Source organism: Episyrphus balteatus, chromosome 4, assembly GCF_945859705.1.
Source record: "Episyrphus balteatus chromosome 4, idEpiBalt1.1, whole genome shotgun sequence".
Taxonomy (NCBI): domain Eukaryota; kingdom Metazoa; phylum Arthropoda; class Insecta; order Diptera; family Syrphidae; genus Episyrphus; species Episyrphus balteatus.
Window position 1 is genome coordinate 36,801,702 of NC_079137.1, and position 27,251 is coordinate 36,828,952.

The 27,251-nt window shown below is 32.8% G+C and overlaps 2 protein-coding genes and 2 long non-coding RNA genes across 4 annotated transcripts; 1 reads left to right on the forward strand and 3 right to left on the reverse strand.

Annotated features, from left to right (window-relative positions):
• Positions 1 to 589: 589 nt before the first annotated feature.
• Positions 590 to 1,221, reverse strand: LOC129920016 (uncharacterized). Its single transcript, XM_056001170.1, has 2 exons — positions 1,095 to 1,221; positions 590 to 1,034 (listed from the first exon to the last, which is right to left on the reverse strand). Exons 1-2 carry the CDS (start codon positions 1,162 to 1,164, stop codon positions 757 to 759), a joined length of 348 nt encoding a protein of 115 aa, XP_055857145.1. The 5' UTR covers positions 1,165 to 1,221; the 3' UTR covers positions 590 to 756.
• A 6,248-nt stretch (positions 1,222 to 7,469) lies between these two features.
• LOC129920020 (uncharacterized) lies at positions 7,470 to 8,155 on the reverse strand. Its single transcript, XR_008773165.1, has 3 exons — positions 8,044 to 8,155; positions 7,790 to 7,969; positions 7,470 to 7,647 (listed from the first exon to the last, which is right to left on the reverse strand). It is a non-coding gene; the product is annotated as an uncharacterized LOC129920020 (long non-coding RNA).
• Positions 8,156 to 8,460: 305 nt separating this feature from the next.
• LOC129920011 (transcription factor Dp) lies at positions 8,461 to 22,853 on the forward strand. The gene is made up of 10 exons (XM_056001164.1): positions 8,461 to 8,565; positions 8,922 to 9,040; positions 9,216 to 9,279; positions 9,343 to 9,449; positions 11,968 to 12,047; positions 12,114 to 12,417; positions 12,478 to 12,713; positions 12,775 to 12,857; positions 12,927 to 13,010; positions 22,205 to 22,853. The coding sequence occupies exons 1-10, from the start codon at positions 8,514 to 8,516 to the stop codon at positions 22,360 to 22,362; spliced, it is 1,287 nt and encodes a 428-aa protein (XP_055857139.1). The 5' UTR covers positions 8,461 to 8,513; the 3' UTR covers positions 22,363 to 22,853.
• A 912-nt stretch (positions 22,854 to 23,765) lies between these two features.
• On the reverse strand, positions 23,766 to 24,804 carry LOC129920021 (uncharacterized). The gene is made up of 4 exons (XR_008773166.1): positions 24,642 to 24,804; positions 24,374 to 24,525; positions 23,908 to 24,256; positions 23,766 to 23,842 (listed from the first exon to the last, which is right to left on the reverse strand). It is a non-coding gene; the product is annotated as an uncharacterized LOC129920021 (long non-coding RNA).
• Positions 24,805 to 27,251: the final 2,447 nt, after the last annotated feature.

Genomic DNA, 27,251 nt, shown 5'->3' on the forward strand with positions numbered 1-27,251 from the left:
ATTATATGACAACGAATTGTAATTTTTCTTTCTTTTATTTGACAGAAATCTACAATTTACCATATTTTTTTGGTAGGAGATGAGGCGTTTTCTTTAAAAGAGTACCTAATAACACCTTATAGTGGCAAATACTTAGAGGAAGATAAATTCAAATTCAACAAACGGTTATCAAGAGCCCGCCGTGTTGTCGAAAATGCTTTCGGGATTCTCGTAGCAAGATGGAATGTCTTTAAAAGATCAATTATTGCTCAGCCAAATGTTGTTGACAGTATTGTCAAAGCTACCAGTTGTTCTGCATAATATGCTTTGTGAAAGCAGCGAAGGAAACTATGTACCTGCATCTTTTGTAGATAGAGGAAATGAAGAAAACGGAGCCTGGCGATCCGAAGCCGCTTCTTCAAACTTAACATCAATTCCTTCTTCAATGCGACTAGGAGCACGAAATGTCAGGAACTATTTAAAAATTATACTCAACAAATAAACTGTTTTTGTATTATATCAATTCTATCTATTTTTTTCTTTTTACCATAAACAAGCATGAATAATAAAAAAAACACAGTAAAACCATTTTTGTTTTTACCTTTTATTTTTAAAATATGTGTTCCCAATACACATCCATTAGTTTTCGTCTTAGTTTGTTTCGTTGTTCTAGAGGTAAACGAAAGGACTGCCGCCTCATATAGTCGAATATTTTTAAATGATTTTCAAGTTCTTCTGCATTTTTTTCGTCGGAGTTCACAACTTCACTAATTTGCTTTAGGACTTTGGAGCTCTCTTTGAAAAGTGCATCGCGAATTCGAGCTCCTGATTTGGTGTTGGTGGGAGGACATCTAATAAGGCAGCGGGATTTGCTAATGGTGTCGATTGCAATGAAACAGCTGATGATGTTGATGGTAGTTGTGTTTTTGAGTAATTTGGGGTTAGAGTAATTTCAGGGGTATTGTCAATGTCAATGAAATTATCGTCCAGTGCTTCTACATTCAATGAGGTTTCGGTATCAAAAAAGTCGCTCCGTGGTAAGTCGTTGGTGTTGACTATAAAATTTATAAGTTGGTTAGTTTGTAATGTTTTTTTTTTTTAATTTCGTGCCTTACCTGGTTGAAGAATTGAGCCGGAAGTTTTCCTACACCTCATCGTTTCGGCCAAAAATTCAAATTTCGGCATTAAATGCCATGACCTTTGTGACCCAGCTCCAGACCCCGATCGAGTATTATCTTTTGTTTTTTTCTTCTCCCTCTAGAAATTCCCATTATGATTCGCTGTTTCTTATAACGGTATCTTTGTAGTCACCCCTTTTTGTATCCCAAAGAATTGGGTTTTCTCTTATTATGGAAATTAGATCTTCATCTTCAACCAAGCTACGAATTTTTTTCTTTTGCACAACTGGCTAATGAAAATAATTATATTTTGTCGATATTTTATGTATTTTATCTTTACCTTTACAAATAAATTTGCCAAATTCTGCCATTTCGATTTTATAATACTCCTTGTTTTATAAAATACAATTTTTAATTATAATTTTTACTCAGCGTCGGACTCTCAACAAACGATTTAAAAAATTGTAAGAAAAAAATTATCTGTCAAAAAAAGGCTTGTTCACCAAAAATATTAGATCTTAGCGACATCTATCAGTTAATTGTTGCAACTTCTTGTTTACATGCATTGTATATATATTCTTATAGTACTCTCATGAAGTAGAATTTTCTGTTTTGCGTCGCCACCTCAGGGATCGCTAGTTTATTTTATGTTTGAACCTTATGCAGAAAATTGAAGTGCAGATCTACCAAAAGATGTCGCTAAAGTATTTTCATGGATTGATAGTACTATAGAAATATATATACAATGTTACATGTATTGGTTTTTTCAAAAAGTGAAAAAGTGAAAACTAGGGCCGTTTTAACTTTTCACTTTTGTTTTATAGAGATGAAAGATTGAAATCCCCAGTGTGTTGGTAAAAGACAAAAGATTTTTTCACTTTTGTACTTTTTGAAGTTGAATGTAGTTAAGCCTTAACACAGAATATACCAACGGAGTTTTTAGGCCCAATAACACGATGGATACAGAAGGATACAATTTTATAACGCTTCACAAAGTCAAAAAATACAAATACAATAATGTGCCTAAGGTCTTAAGACAAAACGAAGTTTTCTTCCATTTTAGAAGTAACAACACAGTTTTTCTTATCCTTACACTATGATAAAATACCAGAAAATAATAAAAAAATATAAATTGTCAGCTAACTTCTATAGTAACGAAATATGCAACCATTAGTTTCGCCCGAAAAATTCAATTGGATTTTAATTTTGTTTTGCTAAATTTAAGCCTATGTTCAAGACGCTGTACAATTTTCTTTTTTGACGTGATAACGTCTTATAAATCGATGAACCATGGCAGCCACCACAAATAGTGACGCCATTTTCTAACGTTACAGTCTCGCACTTTCGCAGTGCAGCAAAAAATTTCAATTCAAAATTAAAAATAAACTACAAAAAACTTCTATAGCTTATTTGAAAGATAATAACTTAAAGCTTAATCCAAATGACGGATTTTCAAAAATTCCGTCATTTAATAGGGTAAACAGGGGTAAAACGGAAAGATGAAATTTGGGCTAAAATCTAAACGCGTAGAGAATTGATTTTTTTTGTTATAGATAGATGAGATTAATTTAAGAATAACTGCATTTAAGAAAAAATTCAAAAAAATTTTAAAACTAAGCTATAACGTTTTGTTTGAAAGTTGTACACGTGTTGGCGCTATGACAAAATAATGATTTTGGGTAAAGGAATTTTTTTTTACAATTCTCAAGATGCCAGGTGAAAGATGAAGGAAAAAAAAATTAGGCGTCTGATACGGATTTTTTCCCAACACTCTGCGTTTCGAAATGTGAATTTTTGAAAAACACCTTGTTTTTTTAGGGATATTTTTGGGTAATTTTTGATATTTAGCTTTTTTTTTTGGAGCGTTCAAAAAATCATCTCAAACTTATAGGACATGTAGGTTTATATGCATACATGTGCAAACTTGGAATCGTTAAGTGAGTTTTGACTGAATAACGGAAGAAACAAGTTTAAAAAACACGTTTTTTGACCGTTTTTATTTTCATCGTTTTTTATTTTTATCTTTTTTTATTTAATAGATACAGGAATGAAGTATATGGAGCAATGATAGACTATGACTACGACTATATGTGTGCGAATTTTTTTCAATCATTTTCGTAAACACAATTTTGAGATAACGGTAAAATAAAATTTTCAACAGGTTATAACTTTTGACCAAGAGCAGATAGAAACTTTTATGAGCATCCTGATACAATTACCTTTCATTTGGTATACCACACATAACGGTAGACTAACTACAAGCTACACAATGTTAAATCAAGAAACTTGCGAAAAACCTCAAAACACCAGTGGAGATCCGTTGCCCCCCGAACAGCCACCAGTCAGTGTGGGAAGTACCGTAATCTCAGTCTGGAAATTCGACATGGTTGATTTTAAAAAATTCTAACTTCTCTTGTAGGCATCTTTGAAATGAGATTGATGCGTCATATGAAAGGTGAAATAATAAGCTTTCACAAGGTATATATTATAGGTTGTCAAACAAAAAAATTGATTCCAAAGCCTGAGAACATAAAAATAAATGTTTTTTTTTGTTTTTTTTTAATGAAATTTGATCGAGTTCAAAAATTTCTAGCTCTTTTTGTAGATGTCTCATAGACCTAATCGATATATATTTTGAACTAAGACAATAAGCTTTCAGATGGTTTTTTAAAGGTTGTTAGGGAAAAAATGGAATTAATGACGTAAGAAGATAAAAATTCATGTTTTCTTTGGTTTTTTTTTGATGAAAATGATTGTTTTCAATAAATTATTTTTATACTTTTTGCGCATTGTAAAAATTTAATGGTTTTATTCTAAAGTAGAAATACTTGGCTTTTAAATTGCATAATTTTTTTGTAAGCTTTTAAAATTAAAAAAATAATACAATGAGAAAATAAAAAAGGTATTTTTTTTTAGCTTTTTCTTGTAAATTATGATTGTATGAAATAAGTAAACGCTTCAATTGACTCATTTTAAACAAAAGCACATAACCTGTTTTCTGACGACGTTATCACGTAAAATCTTCGTCCGTAAACCGGCTTTACAGACAACCTCTTTTTTTTCTTTGTTAACATTTTATTGTATGAAGTTTTAGCTTTGATTACACTGGTTAACAAAATTAAACTTTTTTTTGTTGCCGCAACAAAAATATACTTTTCTGAAGGTTTTTGGTGTGCTGAGCTGGAATCCGAAGTCAGAAAAAAATGATCAGCTCCCGTTTTTGAAATATTACCGTTAGAAAATCCTACTTCGGACCTTATTCTTTTATATAAGGAAATTTGTTAGAACATATTTAGTAACGGTTTCTATAAGAACTGTTTTCCTTCTTTCAAGACCTGTTTAAATCTTTCCGATATCTTTTTTACTGCCCGAGATATCTTCAGTTGTTTGGCACATTATATCTACCATAGAAATTTTAACGTCATTATCTCCTTTATGATATATGAAGCCAAAGCCACTTACTTCATACAGTGCATCCCCGGGAGTTCACAGATTGAAATTTGATTTGGTTTCGGATCGAGTAGATTCCCGGAGAGTGAGTCACTGCGTCTTCTGTAATAGAGGCATGATTAATTTTCTTTTAATACACACTCATAATGCTGTATATAACTTTCTCAAATTTCTTTCTTTCATACTTTTTTCAAAAATTCATAATCTCAACATAAAAATTTAACCTAATATCTTTCTTTACATGACACTTCGTCAAGAAATGGCCGTTTGAGTTAATTTTGACTCTAGAAAGCACAAATTGGACCACTAAACGGTGGCACCCAAGGGAACTTTAACAACTTGGCCCATTCTTAAACAAATGATTTTAAAGTTATGTTTTTCAAAATAATTTATATTACTTTTCTGAAGGTTTTTGGGGTGTTAACATTAAAAATTGAGGTCAGAAAAGTTTAATTGGCCTCCATTTTTGTAAAATGAATGCTAAAACAAAAATTTAACTAGGAAACACAACGACACAACGCGACACAACGCGACACAATGCGACACAATGCGACACAACGCGACACAACGCGACACAACGCGACACATTGCGACACAACGCGACACATTGCGACACAACGCGACACATTGCGACACAACGCGACACATTGCGACACAACGCGACACAACGCGACACATTGCGACACAACGCGACACAATGCGACACAACGCGACACAATGCGACACAATGCGACACAACGCGACACAAAGCGACACAACGCGACACAACGCAACGCGACACAATGCGACACAACGCGACACAACGCGACACAACGCAACGCGACACAATGCGACACAACGCGACACAACGCGACACAACGCGACACATTGCGACACAACGCGACACAACGCGACACATTGCGACACAACGCGACACAACGCGACACAATGCGACACAACGCGACACAATGCGACACAACGCGACACAACGCGACACAACGCGACACAACGCGACACAACGCGACACAACGCGACACAACGCGACACAACGCGACACAATGCGACACAACGCGACACAACGCGACACATTGCGACACAATGCGACACAACGCGACACAACGCGACACAATGCGACACAACGCGACACAACGCGACACAAAGCGACACAACGCGACACAATGCGACACAATGCGACACAACGACACAACGCGACACAACGCGACACAATGCGACACAATGCGACACAACGCGACACAACGCGACACAATGCGACACAACGCGACACAACGCGACACATTGCGACACAACGCGACACAACGCGACACATTGCGACACAACGCGGCACAACGCGACACATTGCGACACAACGCGACACAATGCGACACAACGCGACACAATGCGACACAACGCGACACAATGCGACACAACGCGACACAACGCGACACAACGCGACACAACGCGACACAACGCGACACAACGCGTCACAACGCGACACAATGCGACACAATGCGACACAACGCGGCACAACGCGACACATTGCGACACAACGCGACACAATGCGACACAACGCGACACAACGCGACACAATGCGACACAACGCGACACATTGCGACACAACGCGACACAACGCGACACATTGCGACACAACGCGACACAATGCGACACAATGCGACACAACGCGACACAAAGCGACACAACGCGACACAACGCGACACAATGCGACACAACGCGACACAAAGCGACACAACGCGACACAATGCGACACAATGCGACACAACGCGACACAACGCGACACAACGCGACACATTGCGACACAACGCGACACAACGCGACACATTGCGACACAACGCGGCACAACGCGACACATTGCGACACAACGCGACACAATGCGACACAACGCGACACAATGCGACACAATGCGACACAACGCGACACAAAGCGACACAACGCGACACAACGCGACACAATGCGACACAACGCGACACAACGCGACACAACGCGACACAAAGCGACACATTGCGACACAACGCGACACAACGCGACACAACGCGACACAACGCGACACAACGCGACACATTGCGACACAACGCGACACAACGCGACACAATGCGACACAACGCGACACAATGCGACACAACGCGACACAACGCGACACAACGCGACACAACGCGACACAACGCGACACAATGCGACACAACGCGGCACAATGCGACACAACGCGACACAACGCGACACAACGCGACACATTGCGACACAACGCGACACAACGCGACACATTGCGACACAATGCGACACAATGCGACACAACGCGACACAACGCGACACAATGCGACACAACGCGACACATTGCGACACAACGCGACACAACGCGACACAACGCGACACAACGCGTCACAACGCGACACAACGCGACACAACGCGACACAACGCGACACAACGCGACACATTGCGACACAACGCGACACAACGTGACACAACGCGACACAACGCGACACATTGCGACACAACGCGACACAATGCGACACAACGCGACACAACGCGACACAATGCGACACAACGCGACACATTGCGACACAACGCGACACAACGCGACACATTGCGACACAACGCGACACATTGCGACACAACGCGACACAACTCTATGAGAGTTTTTTTTTTAATTTCATTTTCTCTGCTTCTTTCTGACCAAATATTTTTGAAAAATTTTAAATGGTAACCATAAATCCACAAAATAAACATTTCTGTATAAATTATTTTCCATATTTTACAAGCCGTAAATTGTTTTGATTTGAAATATCTCTGTCGTTTTTTGTGCAAAATCTATATAAACAAATAAACACACCTAATAATTTTTAATTAAACTCTACAAAGATCCATCAAAACAAAAAAGAATTGCATTACCGTCAATTTTCTATTAACTATATAATTTTTACATGCTTATTTTTAAAAATTTTATTTGTAACGGCTGTTTCAAATGTTAAATGTAATTTCCGACTCCTCTCCTGTTGACAACCTACCGTTGAATTTGTAAACACATCCAGCTGACAGCTGGATGAAATGTCAAAATCAACATACATGAAGTACGTACCAGTTGAAAAATCCATATTGGATTGTGTATTTGCTAAAATATAATTTTTCAACTTTAAATATAAAAATAACCCTTTTCGTCTTTAATTTTTACTTGAATAACCTTCAAACAATTATATTTAATAATAAAAACAACATTTTAATACAATTTAATTGTATTATCTTGTATAATTTACCTTTTTATTATCACGCCATCTATACATCAATCACACAATAAATTCATATATTACCAACTTCACTTCACTCCGGCTGATAGCGGTCTCCCTCAGTTTGTGATGCGTGTTTTCGTCGTTTGGCGCGCGCCTTCGACATTCGCCTACAAAATCGAATCAGCTGCTTGCACCAAAAGTTACTTGCTTTTGCATTAAAATTACAAAATTTCACACCCAAATAACTTGGCCAATTTTAAAGCTATTCCAATAAAAATTACCTCAATTGAATCTTGAATTTTTTGTGAATATTTTTAAATTATTCGGACAAAAATTTGGTTCCATTTAATGTGTGTAATTGGTGTCTTAAAAATTCAGTGTTGAGAATTTTTATTCCTCGCCATTTTGACTTGAAACGCGCTGTGTGGTGGGCTCTTGTCTTTTTTTTTTTTTAGTTTAGGTTTTTTTTTTTACTTAAATTTTTTTTGGTTTTTCGCTTTTTTTGTAATTTTATAATTTTTTGCCCCCTTTATGAATGATTTGTATTAAATTTCAAGATCATTGCTTGGGTCCATATTTTTAAGAATTGAGAGAAATTAATCAAGTGGACATAGAAATTGAAAAGAGACTTGGTCGGCGGCGGTAAGGTGTTTTTTTTTTTTGTATAATCTTCTACGCTTTCGAAAGGCCTTCCCTCTGCTCTGAAGAAATTCGGGCGGCACAAATTTACAACCGAGAGTTGGAAATTGTTATGGCACATTCGGGGGCAGATGAAGTTAACTATTTTGTCCAAGACGAACATGGTAAGTCTCGGATTCTCTTAAAGAAGATGGTTCGTGTGGTTTTCCTCTGGCTTTTTTTTTTTTGAGTTCAAGAAAAATACATTGAATACATTGTGCGTCAGCATAAAAATATCTACTAGCCATATCCACATAAGCAATTTTTTTTCTTTCCTGAAATGAAATTATAATTTATGGCGCTTTTTTCTAATAATTCTTATTCATAAATGAAAAGGCATATTGGCAAATCACATTGAACCTCTTTAAGATTCCTCCGAAAAGGGGATAGAATTTATATGCAATTTATCATTGTGGGGGTATTGAAAACTAATTTTGTTGCTTTCATGGTTTTGCATGGAACAAAAAAATGATAATTTTAGGTAAATTTCTGAAGATTCTTAAAAATGTAGAAATTAAACAGGAGCATGATTCGATGAGTTCCAGCAGTGCTGTATACTCGAACCTGGGTTCCAGCATGGGAGGAGGCTACACCCAGCTGGTATGTTCTTTTCTACTTTTTTTTTTATAAAACATTTTTGAGACGAGTTTTTTTCTCGTCTCTTCGTTTTGTGTTTTATTTTTTTTTTCCTAATCAGGTTTTTTTTTTGGTAGTGTTATCATTGAGTAATATTGGAATTCTTTTTTTTTTTTTCATTTTCATTTTTGTAAAAAAGGATGGATCGAATCAGTCACATTTTGTTAAAATGCATCACAACAATTACACACAACCTGCAGATAGTAAGTTGTTGTTGATTATAATTTTATTAGAATTATTTTGGATTTATATAAAATTTATTTTAGATGAATTAACATATACAGTGATAACAGCACAAGGAACTACAGACCGGCAAACCCCAACAATTAAATATGAGACGAATTCGATAATAAAATATGAGGCACCACATACGGTAAGTGTGCGACAATTATTTATTAGATAATTATACTTATTTTCATGAGGTTCCATACGAAAGCTTGCAGTTTGACCACTTTTAATATAACCACATTTGCGTTTTTTGAGATAATCTATCTAAAATTAGTTTTTTGTAGGATAAGTTGATTTGAGAAATTATTAAATTAGGTATACCCTTGTTGAAGTTCTTGAATATGATTTTGTATGTGAAACATGCTCGGATGTCAGAGAATAGGCTATGTTGTTGTATTATCTTTAAGAGAGGGTAGAAGTAATCTGAAAACCTCCCAATCAAGGAAGTTGTGCGTCTGAATAACGTACTTTAATTACAGATTAGCGTTTTTTCTGATTCACACTACATATTCCAGACATTTATATGAATAGACTTTTGCATATATATCGCGAGCTTGGGCAAATATCTGATTCGGCTGCTGATGCAAACCAGACTCTCCAGGAATTTTAACATGCCAAAATGAAAAAGGGTGTAGATATCTTCAAAATTGTCGGTCAAAGAAGAAGGAATGTCGAGGAAATTCGCCAAACCTAATTTAGAAGAAGTACTCACCCTTAAAGTCTCAGAAGCTAGCGAGCTGATAAAAACTCCAAGAAAGGAAAAGCAATTGATCCAGACGAAATACCTACCCTCTGAAAAGATTTTGGAAAAAGATGGGAGACATTAATGGTATAAAAAGACAAGGTATGATCATTAGAGCCGCCATCTTACAAAATGGGGTAATAAGGTTTTGACGTTTGGCATTTGGCAAAGTCAAAAGCAACAACAATTTCCAAGACAAATTTGTTTACAACAACAATTTCAATGGGCTGGGCTGTCAAAACCTTAAGTAGCCATAAGTTTTGACAGTTCTCGATACTGAGTTTTTTCTAATGATCATACCTTCTCTTTTTATACCATGGGAGACATCGGCTCTAAATGGCTCACGATTCTCATCTTTAAACTCATCAGCGGTGACCAAATACTAAATCGGTAGACAGAAAGTTACCTACTTTCTTCCAATCTACAAGGGAAAGGGTGAAACACAAAACTGTCATTTCTACTGTTCGATTAAGCTGATGTCACACACCATGAAGATCGTTGAACGGATATTAGATGACCGACTGCGAAAAATAATAAGGCTATCTAAAGAACAGTGCGGGTTTGTTTCGGGTAACTCAACCACAGATGCCATACAGAGTTTAAGTTAATGGATTTGCATATTATGCTAGTTGATTTCGAAAGGGAATTTAAGGAGCTACGAGATCTGATATAGGTTTTCCCGATACAGCGACGGATTACGGAAATCTACGTGATGATCATGGAAATGTGCGAGGAAGTAAAAACCAAGGGAAGATACCCCGCAGGAGCTAACGAAGAGTTCTTAATTAAAGTCGTTGTGCACCACGGAAGCGCATTGAATCCTTTGCTCATCACAATCCTTGACTTTCTACTTGAAAGAAGAGTGACGGACCCGAAAGTGATTCAGTTATTCTTTGCTGATGATGGAGGCATCATAAGTGAAAATCCAATTTCCTTGCAAGGACACTTGAAGTATGGGTGGATGTTCTGGAGTGAAGTGGATACCACTTTAGTGCAAAAAAGACAATATGTATGCTGTCCATTTTCCGATCCAGGCGGCCCTTTTCCGTACATCTACCTGAATAGAACAATGCTTCTATTACAGCAGGAGTAACAAACCTTGATCGAATCAGAAGCGAGAAAATCCGAGGAAGCCTTTACGTGAAAAATACCTTCTTTGATAAGATACAGCACGATCGACTTAGCTGGTACTGATTGTACAAAGAAGAAACCCTGTGAACTCAGTTCAAAAGGCAATCGCATACGACGTTCCAACACAATCGCTAAGAAGAGGCAGCCCTAAAAACACATGGGACAAAAATGCAACGACAACTGCATTCAGTTGGCCCTAGGCATGGAAGAATGCAAAACAGGGAGGCCTGCCGACGTTTCCTGATGTCAACCCGGCGAACCTCTCATGTGAACCCATAGTGTGAAACATTAAAGTAGGAAATTTGTGATTCAAATTCCGCAGCCATCTTAGCCGCTATATCATCAACTTTCTTTCCAGATTGATTCCTTTTATTCTCCACCAATGGACACTGGAGTACCGGAGGATCGAACATTACTCGAAAAAGCAACCCAGAAAGATTTCTATTTGCTTGTTTGTGTCTCCATCCCATATAATGATTATTGGCAAGGTTGATTCTTTGTTTGATCTCTGTACTGCCCTCGTTTTGCGTAGTTATAAGAACTCAAATAAAAATAAAATATCTGATTCCATTAAAATGATGTGTATGTACTATGTACACATTTACCCACAGAAAAAGAAGTTTACGATAACATCTTTATAATGCTTGTTTTGTAAAGGGATTGTAGGCTTTGACTAGATGAAACGAAAATATTAATTCAAGATGTAGATAATAGAAAATTCTTTATTTCATATTTTTTCGCCGACTAAATTATTTTGTGATTTCAAAGATCTTATCGATTTTTTTTTTAGCAAACCGTCATTAAAACCGAAAGAAAGGCTCCAAAATATATTGTTAATAGTAGTCAACCCACACATTATAAATCAAAAGCGTAAGTGAAGATAAAATTAAATTAAAACAATACTATAATTAAACATGCATACAAATTTTGTTTTAGTCACACGAGCGCACAGTCAGTACAAAGAAAACGAAAACCAGAAAAAACTGGTAAAGGTTTAAAGCATTTCTCAATGAAGGTTTGTGAAAAGGTCAAAGAGAAGGGTACCACCTCTTACAATGAAGTAGCCGACGAACTTGTGGCCGAAGAGGTTCAAAATCAAACCAACGAATCGACCAACTGTGATCAGAAGAACATCCGTCGTCGGGTGTATGATGCCTTAAATGTACTGATGGCAATGGATATTATTGCGAAAGACAAGAAAGAAATACGCTGGATTGGCTTGCCTAAAAATTCTGTTGAGGTTTGTTGTTTTTTTTCACATTGAAAATTAGTTTTTGTTAAAAATGAATTCTTATTATAGCAATATTCAGCATTGGAACAAGAAAACGCTAAGAGACGAGAACGAATTGAAGCCAAAGAGCAACAACTGCGTGAGTTGTTATTGCAACAGGTATCATTCAAAAGTCTTATGGAACGCAATAAAGAGGCTGAACGGCAAGGTATCATTCCAACACCGAACTCCTCGATTCAATTGCCTTTCATTATTGTGAATACGCACAAATCTACCAAGATCAATTGCAGCGTTACAAATGACAAGTTAGTTATTTGTATTATATTCTCTTTAATTGTTATATTTGATTAAAAAAATAATTTATAGATCTGAGTACATATTCAAATTTAATGATAAATTTGAAATGCATGATGACGCAGAAGTTCTAAAGCAAATGGGTTTGCTTTTGGGTAAGTTGATTTGAATTTGTTTTTTTTTTTTTTGAAGATTTCAAAGGCTAATAACTTTTATTGTTTCAGGTTTGGATAAAGGTACATGCACGTACGAAGATATTGAAAAGGCTAAAACGTTAGTTCCCCCGAATTTTGGAAAATATATCGAAGGTATGTTAACTTAATGTTAAATAAACAAAAATAAGCTTTGACCTTATTTAGCCGAAAATCAACTTTGCTCTTTTGTACTAAATCAAATTCTAAACATTTAAATATCATTATTTTTTAAAGGTAATGTCAGTAGCATTAACGAAATAAATTTTTAAGATTTGATGCGAGAGCATGAATCCACATTAATTTTAAGCCTGATGGTTTGCATATCGAATCGAAGATAAGAGCTTTTAGCGTTGAAAAAACCCATGATACTGAACCGTTAATTAAAATTTTTTTGGTTTTAATTGCGTTCCTATTTTACTTTATTAAAACTAAACCAGCTAATAACTGAGGAATATAATGCATTAATTTCTTCTTCCTGAAACGTAATTGAGATGTCACTTTTAAAGAAATTGTATATTTAACGTTTACGTTTCGGAAATTTTATTCATTTTCAATCCTTTCTGAAGACTCAAATTGATAAATTTTTAATTGATTTTTTTCTAGCTTATTAAAACAGTCAACGTAGAATAGAATTTACAAAATAAATGCAAGATATCGTGTAGTTAAGGTTATGGTTTTCAATGATAGGGGTGACCTCTTGACCAGTGACCTTCAACCAGGGCTTTACACAGGAGAAAGGGTGAGGGTTTCTCTTTTTAGTATTTCATTATTATTCTGAAAACCCAGCAAATTATGCAAAAAACATGTTCCAAAAAAGTAAAGCTCATTAAAATTCCCACAAAAACTCTCGATCAGTTTATTCATGTCTTCGGATTTCAGCTATTAAGTTTGAAATTTTATTAAAATATATTAAAAACCATCATTTAAGTGTTTTAGTTGACCAATTTGCATAGATATATCTCGAAAACCGAACGAGATATCGAGAAATTTAGTTTGATTTTTTCGTTTTTTTTTTTTTTGTAGTATAGATCTACAAATTCTGATCCGTTTTTCTTATATTTTTGGAGGCCTGTTTCATTTTGAAGACTCCCGATGACTACTGCTAGACATTCTCCGCGTTCAACGCATACCACCTGAACTTAAGATTTGAATTTTCAGAGGCTCTGATTGGTCAGAGGTGCGTTCTTTTTCTAACAATAGTTAACTATTGTTAACTATCGTTAACTTTTGTCGTTCCTAAACTACAAAATAGTTACGATTTGTAACTATTTGACAGATGAACATCGTTCCTAAACTCGTTTTGAAGTGTCAAATAGTTACAAATCGTAACTATTTCTAACTCACCTCCATGATATGAGTTGAACACTCATGAGATTGTTGATGTGTCAAAGTGGATGTTTTGTTTACAAAACCAACTCAAAGATTTTTTTCTTTTGAAAAAAGCGGAAAAAATTAAAATAACACATTTTTGTAATTTTATGATGCGAAAGAATTTATTTTGATTAAAAAAACATGATTTTTTGTAACAATTATGCAAATAAAAGTATCCTCCAACAATTTTTTTTATGGTTTGACAGTTTAACAATATCTAACAATAAATCGTTCCTAAATGAGAAAATGAGAGGTGCGTTCTTTTTCTAACAATAGTCAACTATCGTTGTTATGTCAAAAAATATTGTTGATGTGTCATTGTTAGAAATTGTTGGGTTTTTTACAAATCATTTAGGAACGATTTATTGTTAGATATTGTTAAACTGTCAAACACAAAAAAAAAATTATTTTGAAAATATTTTTATTTGCATAATTATAACAAAAAATAATGTTTTTTTAGTCAAAATAAATTCTTTTGCATCATAAAATTGCAAAACTGTTTTTATTTTCATTTTATTCCGCTTATTTCCAAAAGAAAAAAATCCTTAAGTTGGTTTTGTACATGAAGTAGAATTTTCTGTTTTGCGTCGCCACCGCTTAGATCGCTAGTTTATTTTATGTTTGAACCTTATGCACAAAATTGAAGTGCAGATCTACCAAAAGATGTCGCTAAAGTATTTTCATGGATTGATAGTACTATAGAAATATATATATATACAATGCATCAACAATTTCATGAGTGTTCAACTCATATCATGGAGGTGAGTTGGAAATAGTTACGATTAGTAACTATTTGACACTTCAAAACGAGTTTAGGAACGATGTTCATCTGTCAAATAGTTACAAATCGTAACTATTATGTAGTTTAGGAACGACAAAAGTTAACGATAGTTAACAATAGCTAACTATTGTTAAAAAAAGAACGCACCTCAGATGTTATAAAAAGTTAGGTGGCATTTAGTTACGTTTTTTGACATTTAGTTACGATTTTCAGGTGGAAATTTTTATCTGAAAATTTAGATGGGTGTGTTTGTGTTGATAAACGTACCAAATGTGCTACACACCAAAATTGAACTTTGTGATTTTAATACAAGTTATAAATTTTTTTGTGTTTGGACATTTGTGAGGAAAATAAAAAAACATAATGAAGTTGGGGACCAAAGCAAAACTAAACATACATAAGTGGATGGCAGAAAGGGATTTTATGAATCCAACAAAATAATTTTTACAAATACTGAATCTGTGATCTTACTGAGAATATTAATATATAACTCTTTTTTTTTATAATCACTTGAACTATTTTTATTATCCTAGAGAAATAAATGTTCTTTTTTAAAAGTCAATCCAAGTAAAGAAAAAAAGTAGATGTCATCTGAAATTCAAATGATTTTTTGCGTTCAACGTCAAAAAAAAAAATAATTATGAACTTAAGTTCAGATGGTCCTTTGAACCTGGCCATTGATATTTGTGACAACATGCTAAAAGCTTTAAACAAAATTTAAATACTTTAAAAGTTACGTTGCGTAACTTATCCAGTTGATATATCAACAAAGTTTTGTAAAAAAAATTCACGTTTCTGAAATTGATATTTTCTTTTTTACCCAAAACATAACAAAAATATCAAAATTCGATACCTATCTCAAAAATTTTGCACGATTGAGCAATTCTGATACTTAATTAGAATTCAGAAGTCCAAAAGGAAAAGTATGATTTGGTTTCATTTCTATAACGAAATCTGGTTAGCCAATATTACTGTCATTTATGTACGTAAAAATCGATGTTAATAATCGTTTTATTTTGTATATTTCAATTATTAACCATATTTTCTGCAATAAAAGTGCAGTATTTCTACATGGTCTTAAATAAAAAATTTAATCTAAAACACTGCATCCCAAACTAATCAACATTTTTTTCAGTACCTGACAGAAATTGCAAAAAAACACGATTTTTGACACCCACCCCATTTTTTCGCCCAGGGCAATTTATTATTCTCCTTTCATATACCATTCATCCTAAATTTTCCCACCCCCATTGACAAAAGTCTATATAGAGCTAGTAAAAAGGTAACTTGAGGTTATGAACACATTTCTTTTGGGTTTCCATTGATAAATAATTCTCCATCGCAAAAATAAAACATACAAAAAATTTACCTTCCCAGAATGACATTTCCAAAATTTTTACCAGCTTTCCGACTGAACCTATGAAGGTTTTACTTGTTTTGATAGCGGTAACAGCATTTATCACTGTAAAATCCGTGATATTTAAAGATAGTAGAGAGGTTCCGGAAAAAGGTGCAACGACTCAAATATATGGTCGAATCCAATTACACTGGTCAACAAGGTTTTTGCCACAACAACCAAAATATACTTTTCTAGTAGTTTTTGATCTGCTGAACTCGAATCTGAAGTCAGAAAATTGTTATTGGCCTCCGTTTTTTAAATATTACCGTTAGAAAATGTAAAAAAACGTAATTTTGGCTGCTTTCGAGGTTATGTTTTTATGTGGGGTAATACATTGTGAATAAATTTGTAACGGTGGCCATAAGAACTGATTTTATTCTTTCAAAAAATGTTTAAATCTTTTCGATATCTGTTTTACTGCCCGAGATATTTAAAATTTAAACAGCGGTCTTTGAATCAGAAACAACACTGGCCAACCAAATTAAACTTTTTTTGCCACAAGAACCAAAATATACTTTTCTGAAGGTTTTTGGGTTGCTGAGCTCGAATCCGCAATCAAAAAAATTGTATTAGTCTTAGTTCTTGAAATATTACCGTTATAAAGTGCAAAAAAAGGTTTTTTTTTATAACGGTTATATTTCAAGAACGGAGGCTAATAGAATTTTTCTGATTGCGGATTCGTGCTCAGCAATCCAAAAACCTTCAGAAAAGTATATTTTGGTTCTTGTGGCAAAAATTCTGTGATCAGAGACTTAAACTTTAAATTAAGTTTAGTTTCTCTTTGGCTTATTCACTGAAACTTAAGATATCTCGAGCAATAAAAGAGATATCGGGAAAATTTAAACAGTTTTTGAAAGTAGAATATCAGTTCTTATAATAACCGTTAAAAATTTGTTTCTAATGAATTACCCCACATAAAAACAGAACCTCGAAAACAGCCAAAATGACGTTTTTTAGCATTTTATAACGGTAATATTTCAAAAACGGAGGCCAATCAAATTTTTCTGACTTCAGATTCAGATTCAGCACCCCGATAAATACTAGAAAAGTATATTTTGGTTCTTGTGGCAAAAAAAAAGTCGAATTTTGTTGACCAGTGTTATTAATGACGAGTGCAACCTAATTCAAATCTGCTCATTTCCCAAATAAAGCGATCGCCTTTCGATAATTCAACATTGAAGTAAGCTACATTTTTGTTGTTTTCAAAGTTGCTTATGACGATAGAAAAAAAGTGGAACTGTATCTGCCAAATTTACGCCTTATCAACTGACGCTAGAGAATGCTCGCTGCTTCGTACGTAATACCAGCTTTTTATATCGCCTACCAAAGTCTCATCACGGCAGGTATCTGTTCTAGCCCTGTAAACATGCGTTTGGGTTTGATGGAATTTAGAACACCCATGCCATAAGAGTCTTAAATAGTTTCGGACACTCAATTTGTTTGCTCCTTTTTCTTCAGTCTGATAAGTTGCTGTTTTCTTATTTTTCGTGCAAAGAAGTTGCACAATCGTAGATTTCACTTTGATGCATAGTCGTTCTTAGTTGCACGCTCTTACTGCCCCGGAAATCTTAATTCAACCAGATGGCTCGTTTTGTTTACTTTGGGAAACTGAGTATTTCAATGGACGCACTTTTTTTCGCAATTTTTAGCTCAATTGCAGGAGGTCTTCTGACCTTCGACTTGCTCTAAATTTTATCATGATAATATGTAATACAAATAAATACATACATTTATATAATGTTTATAACAGAAATACTATAGAACTAGCTTACCCGTGCGAGACTTCTCGCATGCTTAAATAAAAAGAAAGTATAGCTAGGTAGGTACAAATGTAAATGCAGAGTGTGTTTTTTAAAAAGTCGAGAATTACTAAAAAACTCCTGTTCATCCCTTTTAAAATACATTGGATTAGCCCCAGTTTAAGTTAAACAGCTATGAATATGGCACATTAAATTTAGCAATTCTAGGTTCCCTAAGTTGTACATACATTTTATAATTAACTCTATTTCAAACAGGTTGCCGCAACTAATATCTCAAACTTGGTCAATTTGAAGAACTTGAACCGATGTTGAATCATGCATTCACCACCTTAACTATCAATTGATAGTTGATAAATACTGAAATTTGATGTTTTAAAATCGAAATGGGGGAAAACTGGTCATTTTTTTAATGGATCTTTTCAGTTACATTTCACGGTTAGCATCATTCTTCGTTTTCAAATTTTTTTCAAAGCAAATAAGAGATCAAATTTTTTTTAACAACTATAAATTCTTTGCTTCCGGCTACAAAGAGGTTAAGTCACAAAATTGCACTTTCGGGTTTTGATGAAAAGAGAATAAGCTCTTTTATTTGGTATCAAAAACATAAATTTAGAGTAACTCTTTCTTATAAAAATAAGGGGATCAATGCTCAAAAATTCATCGATTTTCAACTTCAATCGGATTTTCTGGTAAACTATCATTTATGTAAGTCCTTTTTACCCAGGGGCAAAGAATTGATAGTTGACAATCGTAATAGGGGTGCAACACTTACGCCCCTATAGCACGCAAAGAGCAAATGAAGGGTCCAGGGGAAAAACGGCACATGTCCACTTTTTGTCAAAAATAAACGAATGATGAGGTCTTGTAGTATTTACTGACCACTATCTGATGGCATCCTTACTTTTATAAAACAAATTTAAGCCTTGCTGAAAAAATAAATAAATTGTGTGCTAAGTACTAAGTTGTATGGAGAACAAAATTTAAAAACGCATTTTTCTCGAAATGAGTTGGAATGGACTTGTGCTGTTTTTCCCCTGGAGCCTTCAAATATTCCGGTTTTTTTCTTATGTACATTATGTATGTATATACTATATATGTACATACATAGGTACACTTCCCAGACTTTTCCTGGCAAATGGAAGATGAAATGTTCCTACGGAATATGTTCATACATATATGTAGGTACTTACAAAAAATCTTGAAAAAAAAACCATAGGTGTGTTTTTTTGTTTATCTATATTGATTTTTGAAATCCATGCAAATATTTGGCACCACTGTACATAAACTTTGGCAGCTGTCTGTCAGAAAAGTCGCTTTTGTTTTTTTAATATTAACTCCGCAGTGGAAGGCCATTACATCCATGATGGATGCAAACAAATTTTTTTCACAAAAAAAAAACGAAAACCATAGCATGGCATCCATTTTGGATTCAAAAAATTTCACAAAAAACCAAAAATCAAAACTGACAGTTCTGATTCTGAAAAAAAACAGAATTTCTCTTCTGGTTTTAAAAACAGAATCAGAAGCAGAATCACTCACACATTCATAGATTTAAATGTTAGCAGTACAAAATGTTTGCAGCACAAAAACAAATGAAGTTTGGCGCGATTACACATATATGTGGCACATGTTAAACTTCAGATTCTTCGGAATAAAAAAAACTGTTCAATTGGGATTCTGAATCGAAGAACAATTCCGGATTGCCAATTAAAAACGCCATTAAACGTTTGTTATTGTTTTGTTTCTGGCGGTGTTTTTTTTTCATAAAGGGAAATTCCAAAAACTATCTTTGTCTTTTCCTTTTCTAATTTGACATATCTCGGCAGGGAAAATGTAAACAAAAAACATATTGTCACACACACTTACATTACAACAAACACTGTGTGTTCGAAATCATTTAACCACAAAAACTTTTATATTTCGCGATTGTTTTCAAATTTAAAGTTTTTATTTCCGATTAATTAAAAAAAAATAATTAATTTTACATATTTATTTTGGAAAACACGAACTAAATTCACAAAACTCTATCGCAATTCGCGCCTCCTTTTGTTTGTTTATGTCTTCAGTCTTCACCATCCCAGCTATAGCTGTAAATTTTTTTTTCTTTTTTTCTGTTTTCTTTTGACTATTTTCTTATACTGACAATCGTTGGAAGTTCCCCACTGAACTTATTCCAAAGATCCTGTCAAAAGCGATGAACACTTCCACTTTCCAATAATTTTGGAAACATCTTATGTAGAAGTGTTCAATGATCTGAAAGAATAATTAAAATAAAGGTAGGACCGCACTTGATGTTGAAGGAACTACGCTAAGTACACCAAAGTAAAAAATAAGCAAAATATTTTGTATCTTTCATTGGTTATCGGAACTACACTATGTGGAATATAATTATTCCTATCAAAATATCGTATTATGTGATAAATGAATAAAATAAATCAATTATTTGTATTTGACGAATTCGACGGAAGAAATAGCCCAACTTTCTACTTTTTCATCTGTCGTATCCTTTGACATTGGTTGTCAACAATAGATCAGTTCGATTTTCTGTTTCGGAGTGCAGACCGGGGAATTTCAGAGCTAAGAACTGTGTTATTCTTTTCTTTTCTGATTTTATGAATTGTGAACTTTAGTTGTTTATTTGTGAAGAAAATGTAATAAAAGTAACATTTAATGATATATCTAATAAATTATATCAATTAAATACTAAAATTCTGTTGTAGAGTTCAATTTTATTATGCCAAAGTCATATCTACAAATGATAATCTGTTATTAAAAATTGTTTTTAACTGAAGAGCAAGAACATACATAAAGTCTAGTAGCGTATTTTATTTTATTAAAAAAAAAAAGAACAACGATAATAGTTAACAATTTCTTGCATCAGAACTTCCTTAGTGCACATTCATCGAGAAAATATCGAACACACCTTGGAATTTAAAGTGAGCTGTCAAAAAGCAATCCGTCATGCAACGTATTCTTTGGGTCACCCCTTTCTGTCCCATCCTTCAATTTCAACGGATTGATTGACACAACGGGTGGAACGGATTCTATGGGTTAACCATTAACCATTAACCATTCAAAATGAAATAGTTTACGAAAATATCTCATTTGGATTTTAGTGAAAACATGATATAAGGCACTTAAATACAAAATAAAACTTTTGAGTGATCTTTTTTTTACGGAGGTTGACTACCCAGAACCTCAAAAGTTGGCATTTTTAATTTGTGTTCCAAAAATTAAATAAAAATGTATAACTAATGTTACATGTAACAGGGCTGTTTAGGTACTGCCTAAAACAGAAATAATTCTCCTTTTTTCAACTTTTTTAACCCAATTCCTGTTTGATTAGACTGAAACTGTGTAGTTTTTTTTTTACAAAAAAGAGAGCCCCTCTTGCAAATTTCTGCCCAAAAATTTCTTGGGACAAAAGTCTGAAATCTTTCAAAAGCTAGTGCCTTCTTTTTTTCTTTTAATAAATGATAATTTTGTCCTAAAAGAGTTTGCGTACTTTTGCACAATTTTTTCTTTCTCTGAGAGGATTTCATCCCCACTTCTAAAATTTGACAGGTTTCATATTTTTGTCCAAACTTATCTGCAATTTGTTTGTACATAATAATGCTTAAAATGTTAACCATCAGAATTTTTAAGCAAATCGGAGAATTTACTCGCCTAATGAACGCCCCTGATGATACGAACTAATGATATACGAACACCCCTAATGTGAACAGGAACACGCCATGTCAAACATTTCCAGATTCATTGGAAAGTGATAAAAAGTCATTTTAAAATTCATTTTGGCTGGAATATTATTTTTTAAACAAATTAAGATTTCTTAAAAATTATAAACATTTATATATTTATATTTTGCCAGATTCTGGCGGCAGAAATTCGCCTTTTTTTAAGATATAATTTATTAAAATCTGTTCGGTGTAAGTCCAGGAAAAGGGTGTTCGACAACCGTAATAATATATATGATTTTTTATTAAAATCATCTCTACAGCTTATGGTCGCGGTGAACCCGTTGATTGCGATTCCGACGACGAAATGCAATATATCGAACAGGAATATATTACCAGCGATACCATTGGTCTGTCCAGAACTAGAGAACAATCAGCAGACCTCGACGACGATGATCTCATAGAAAGCGACATTGATTGAATGTGCTATTAAAGTGCATGACTTGGGTGCATTGGGTTGCTGAAGGAGAGATTAACGATCGAATAAGTGAGAGAAGACGATGACAAACTATCCTCAGTGTTTGCAAACATTGATAGTAATATGCGTTCAATTAAACAGTTAAACAAAAAAATATAAATATGAAGACAACGCAAATGTTTGCAAATTTATATACATTTAAAAATAGTAAAAAAAAAATATAAAAAAAAAAACAAAATAAAATAATAATAGTCGCATAATTATTGTCATTACATACAAAAAGAAGGAAAATATTTTCCTTAAAACTTAATTTGTTTTTACCTTCTATCTATTGAATTTTCTCAACTCTATTAACTTCTATAATTATTTTTTTATATTTCCATTCACATATTTTTAAACAAAGCTGTATTCAATATTTAAACATTGTTAACTCTCAGCATTTGAACCATTGTTTACAGTTTCTAATTTATGTTTTGTTTTATGAACAAAAAAAAACTCTAAAAACATAGTTAAATTGTCTATTTTATTTAAATTGTTAAAAAAATTATTTGGAAAAACAATAACAAACAAAATTTACTGTATACAAAATTGTGTATAAAAAGAATTAAATATTTTATTTTGAAAAATTATTTTTTTTTTGGAGTTGTGCATTATTTTTTATTTATATTTATTTTGAACAGCTGTTTGGATAACAAACAAAAAAAAAAACTTCAATTCCAATATATAAACAGAAATATATAAATACATAGAATTTTTATTTGTATCCTTAAAGGTTTTATTTTAAATTTATCTCTATTTAATAAATTGGTTGAAATGTAGTATTGGAATTTTTCAAAACATATATTACATATATATTGTAGTTATACAAATTTTATATAAATTAAAAAAAAAAGAAATAAAATAAAAATTAAAATAATAATAATAATAAAATACATAAGAAAACAATTTTTTATATACATTTAGTGTATGTAAAAAATGTGTGGATATACTATACGTATATAGAAATATATATAGCTGATGAGTATTTATAAAAGCATAGTTAGAACTAATACACTGTCCCTTGCAGTTCATATAAAAAGCTATTGTTTTTGAGAAACACATTTTATTTTTTTTTTTTATTTTGTTAATTTTGTTTGTTTCAGATATCAATTTGGTTTTAAATTAAAAAAAAAGAAGAAATATTACTTCATAGAAACGAAAATTAACTAATTATTAATTAATTATATAATACAGAGAGAAGAAAAAAAAAAAAATAACACGATATATAGTATGTAAATAAGAAATAACAAACTAAAATAAAAACAAAAAAAAAAAAAAATAATAATTGAAGGTAATAATTACAAAAAACATTTAGATTGATATTTTAATTAATTATTTTTAAGATACCAAACAAATGAAAACACAAATACAAATATAAATTAAAAATTAGAAAATTGATTGTCTTTTATTTTAGTACCCGGAAATCTTTGTTTCGAAATAAAATCTAATAATGTTTCAAGAAAAAAATAATTGTAAATATATTTTGCGAGGATGCCGTAAAAATTTTACCTTGATTTCTCCAAAACAAATCTCCCTATTTTGCTATCCGATTTGACCGTATGTATGGATTCAAGTGATAGCAGATAGTTGATATATTGATCAATACTATATACGCGATTTGAACATGGAAAACTGCCTATTGATTCAATGGGCACGTTCAAAGAGCTAACATAAAGCTATCGGATAGTTTTTTGTTGTTGTAAACAATGTTAAAAATTAGTAAAAAAACGAACCATTTTCTGTCAAAAAATAATCTGAAGGTATCCGAGAATTTTTGGTATACCTGAGGTATTCGAGTGATCAGCTGATAAATATTTGGCTATTTTTTATTTTGATTTCTATTTGCGCGACTATTCAGCTTGAAAATAAAATAAATTTGCAATAATTAAAGTTAAATCGATTGTGCAAGTACTCTGCAACAATAAAAAAAAAGGAATTTGCTAAAAAAAAACAAATTTCTTTTTTCAATACTTACATATTTTTTTCGTTGCTGCTTTGGCAAGCTACCTGGATAGCTTTTCGTTCAAAGAGATATTCCAGATACGGGTATCCCAGATAGCCTATCCGATAGGTGTTTGAACGTGCCCAATATTTCAACGAATCCTTTGTTTAAGACGTTCAGGGGCCCTATTTTGTAAAACGATTGTCGTTGAAACTAATTCGTTTTCTTTGAAATGCGACTACGTATTACGATAATCGTTTTACTTCAACGATACTCGTTAATCTTTACGACTGTCATTTACCTATCGTTTAACTTTTTTCGTTTAGCTGTCCTAATATTATTGCGTTTGTTGGTAGAATTATTCATGTGAGCTTCAAAAAAACATTTTTTCGGTTTAGTTTGACCAAACGACTTACTAGTTGCACAATTTACAATTTAAACTATCAATTTCTGGTCTTATGAAATTGAAGTTTTATCCAAAACTAGTTTTAAGATTTCGAGTTTTAGAAGTACAAAAACTTTGTGAATAATACAACTTTGTGGAAAATTTATGATCTTAAACTAGTATTGGCTTAAAATTAGTTTAGAAACAAGTCATTAATATGACTGCAATTGCATGTTCCATGAATTTGGTACATTTCATGCTAAATTGAACTTAGTTTTATTTTTGTTTTGAATTGATTACGACGAACAGTTATTCCCAAGTTGAAGATCAGATAGATATAATTTTTGATATTGTTGAGCTAAACTTCTTAATTACAGTCCAGTCATTTTAGTCATTTTTAACCCCAAACTGCGGAAAAATTCCTAGTTGGCTGAATTTTGGTATACACCTTTATTACGGCGTTGTAATGAAGATATGATGTGAAAATCGATTTAAAAAAGCTCAAAACTAAAATTAAACCATGTTTAAAAATTGTGTTCTAAATAATGAAGGCGCTTATTATTGCAAAAAAGAAAAACATACAAAATGTCCAAAAAACCTGGTTTCCCTTTTGTAAATAATTTTTTATCTCAATGTGTACATTCTTTACTTTTTTTTTAGTTAATCCGTGTTTTCATAGTAAGATAAGTAAATGAGACCAAAAAAATAAGCTTCTTCGATAAAAAACCTCAAAAATTAAGCAAAATAAACAAAAAATATGTAGTTTTTTCGTATGTGAGTGCAATCTAGCCACATTCTCTGCGCTCTACTCCCGAAACGGTTCATTTTACAGAAAAATGGTACAGGCATATGCTGTAGATAATTTCACGACGAACAATTTTTATTACCTTTGATGACCTCCGAGCAATATGTCGCGAGATATTTGCGTGACCTTTTGACCCTTATAACTTTTTAAGTCGGCACTTTTCTTTATTGAAAAAGCAGTTTAAAGCAGCTTTAAGTACTATCTTCAGTATAACAAATTTCGTTACTTTTCGTCGAAAAATGATAATGGGTAATTCCATGAAAAAGTGGACACGAATTTTGAACAAATTATGCAGTCTTTTTTACTTTTTTTATTAGCAAATTACTATTTACAAACGGCAACTTTTATGCAAGTTGCAAGTAAAGATTCTTTGTTGTATTCCCTTATGGATAGACATAAGATTCAGGGAGTTTAATAATCTTTAGCATTTTTATAGCATGAGCTTGCCAACAACAGAAGAATTTCACATGAAAATGACGGAAAAACAAGCAAACTGAAAATATGATGAGTCTAATAGTGACGATGACAATATCCCCTCGTGAGTGCTAAAATAAGTTAACATTTAAGCAAGCTTCGGTACACACTAATCGGTTAAAAAAAAACTTGAGTGAAAATGCATCTTTTCTTTACTTTTGGAACCACAAATCGCAGGTAACATGAGTTACCAAAATAATGTAACGTGAGTTACTTAAATATTTTAAAATTTTTCCTCGAAATATTGAAAAAATGTTTGGTTTTGTCACTCATATTAAAAGCTTGTAATTTTGTATGTATGGAATCTTCATTGAAAACAAATAGGGATTCTTAATTTCACATAAAAACTTCATACTGTCGGACTCTTAAAATTCGTGTCCGATTTTTGTAACGTGAGTTACCATCAAACTTTTATTTTTCCCAAGCAAATGTTAAAAATAAAGACAATTTTTTTAGGTAATTATAAAAGTAATAGTTATGGTCCATTCATGGATAGTAATTTCGTATCAATTTACATTAAAATTGAAAAAAAAAAAAATTATTTATGTGTTGAAAATTTTTGTGAATGTAACGTGCGTTACCATGGAATTGCCCTAATGGTAATGATTTTTGTATCCAAAAAGACGAAAAGGCACCACTGTGTGTCGGCATGCAGTGGATCGGTTCACTTCTATCTTATGTATGTGATCTAATATGTGATGATTTTGAAGTAACTTTTTGACAAAATTACCTACCGTCCTTAATTTCAGCAGCAATTGAGTTTCAGAAGAAAAAAAAACATAAACATTTTGTGTTGTATAATTTAACTAGCACTTTATTAAATATTTCGTTAAAGGTTTCATATAATAAATAAATTGAGAAAAAAATTAGCTCAAGCGTGTTTTTTGTTTTGTCTTGAAAATGATATTCATATTTTTGACAGTTTAAGTGTTTCTTTTTTTTTTTAATTTAATTTTATTCAGCTTAAAAATTATTAAATAAATAATAATAAAGAGAAATGGAAACCAAAAGGTGTTGTTTTTTTTATATCAAGTCCAGTAAAATTTGCAGGTATGTTTAATTTTTTTAATTTTTTTTTTTTAATAATTATTTGTATATCACATATTGCATTGAAAACAAGCAGGATCAAGAAAGGTTTTAAGGCGTTTCTGTTATTTTCTTTATTTATTATTTTTTCTTTAAATTTTACTTCTTATTTATATACATTGTCTCTGTTAACCAACATCATGATCCGGATTGCATATTAA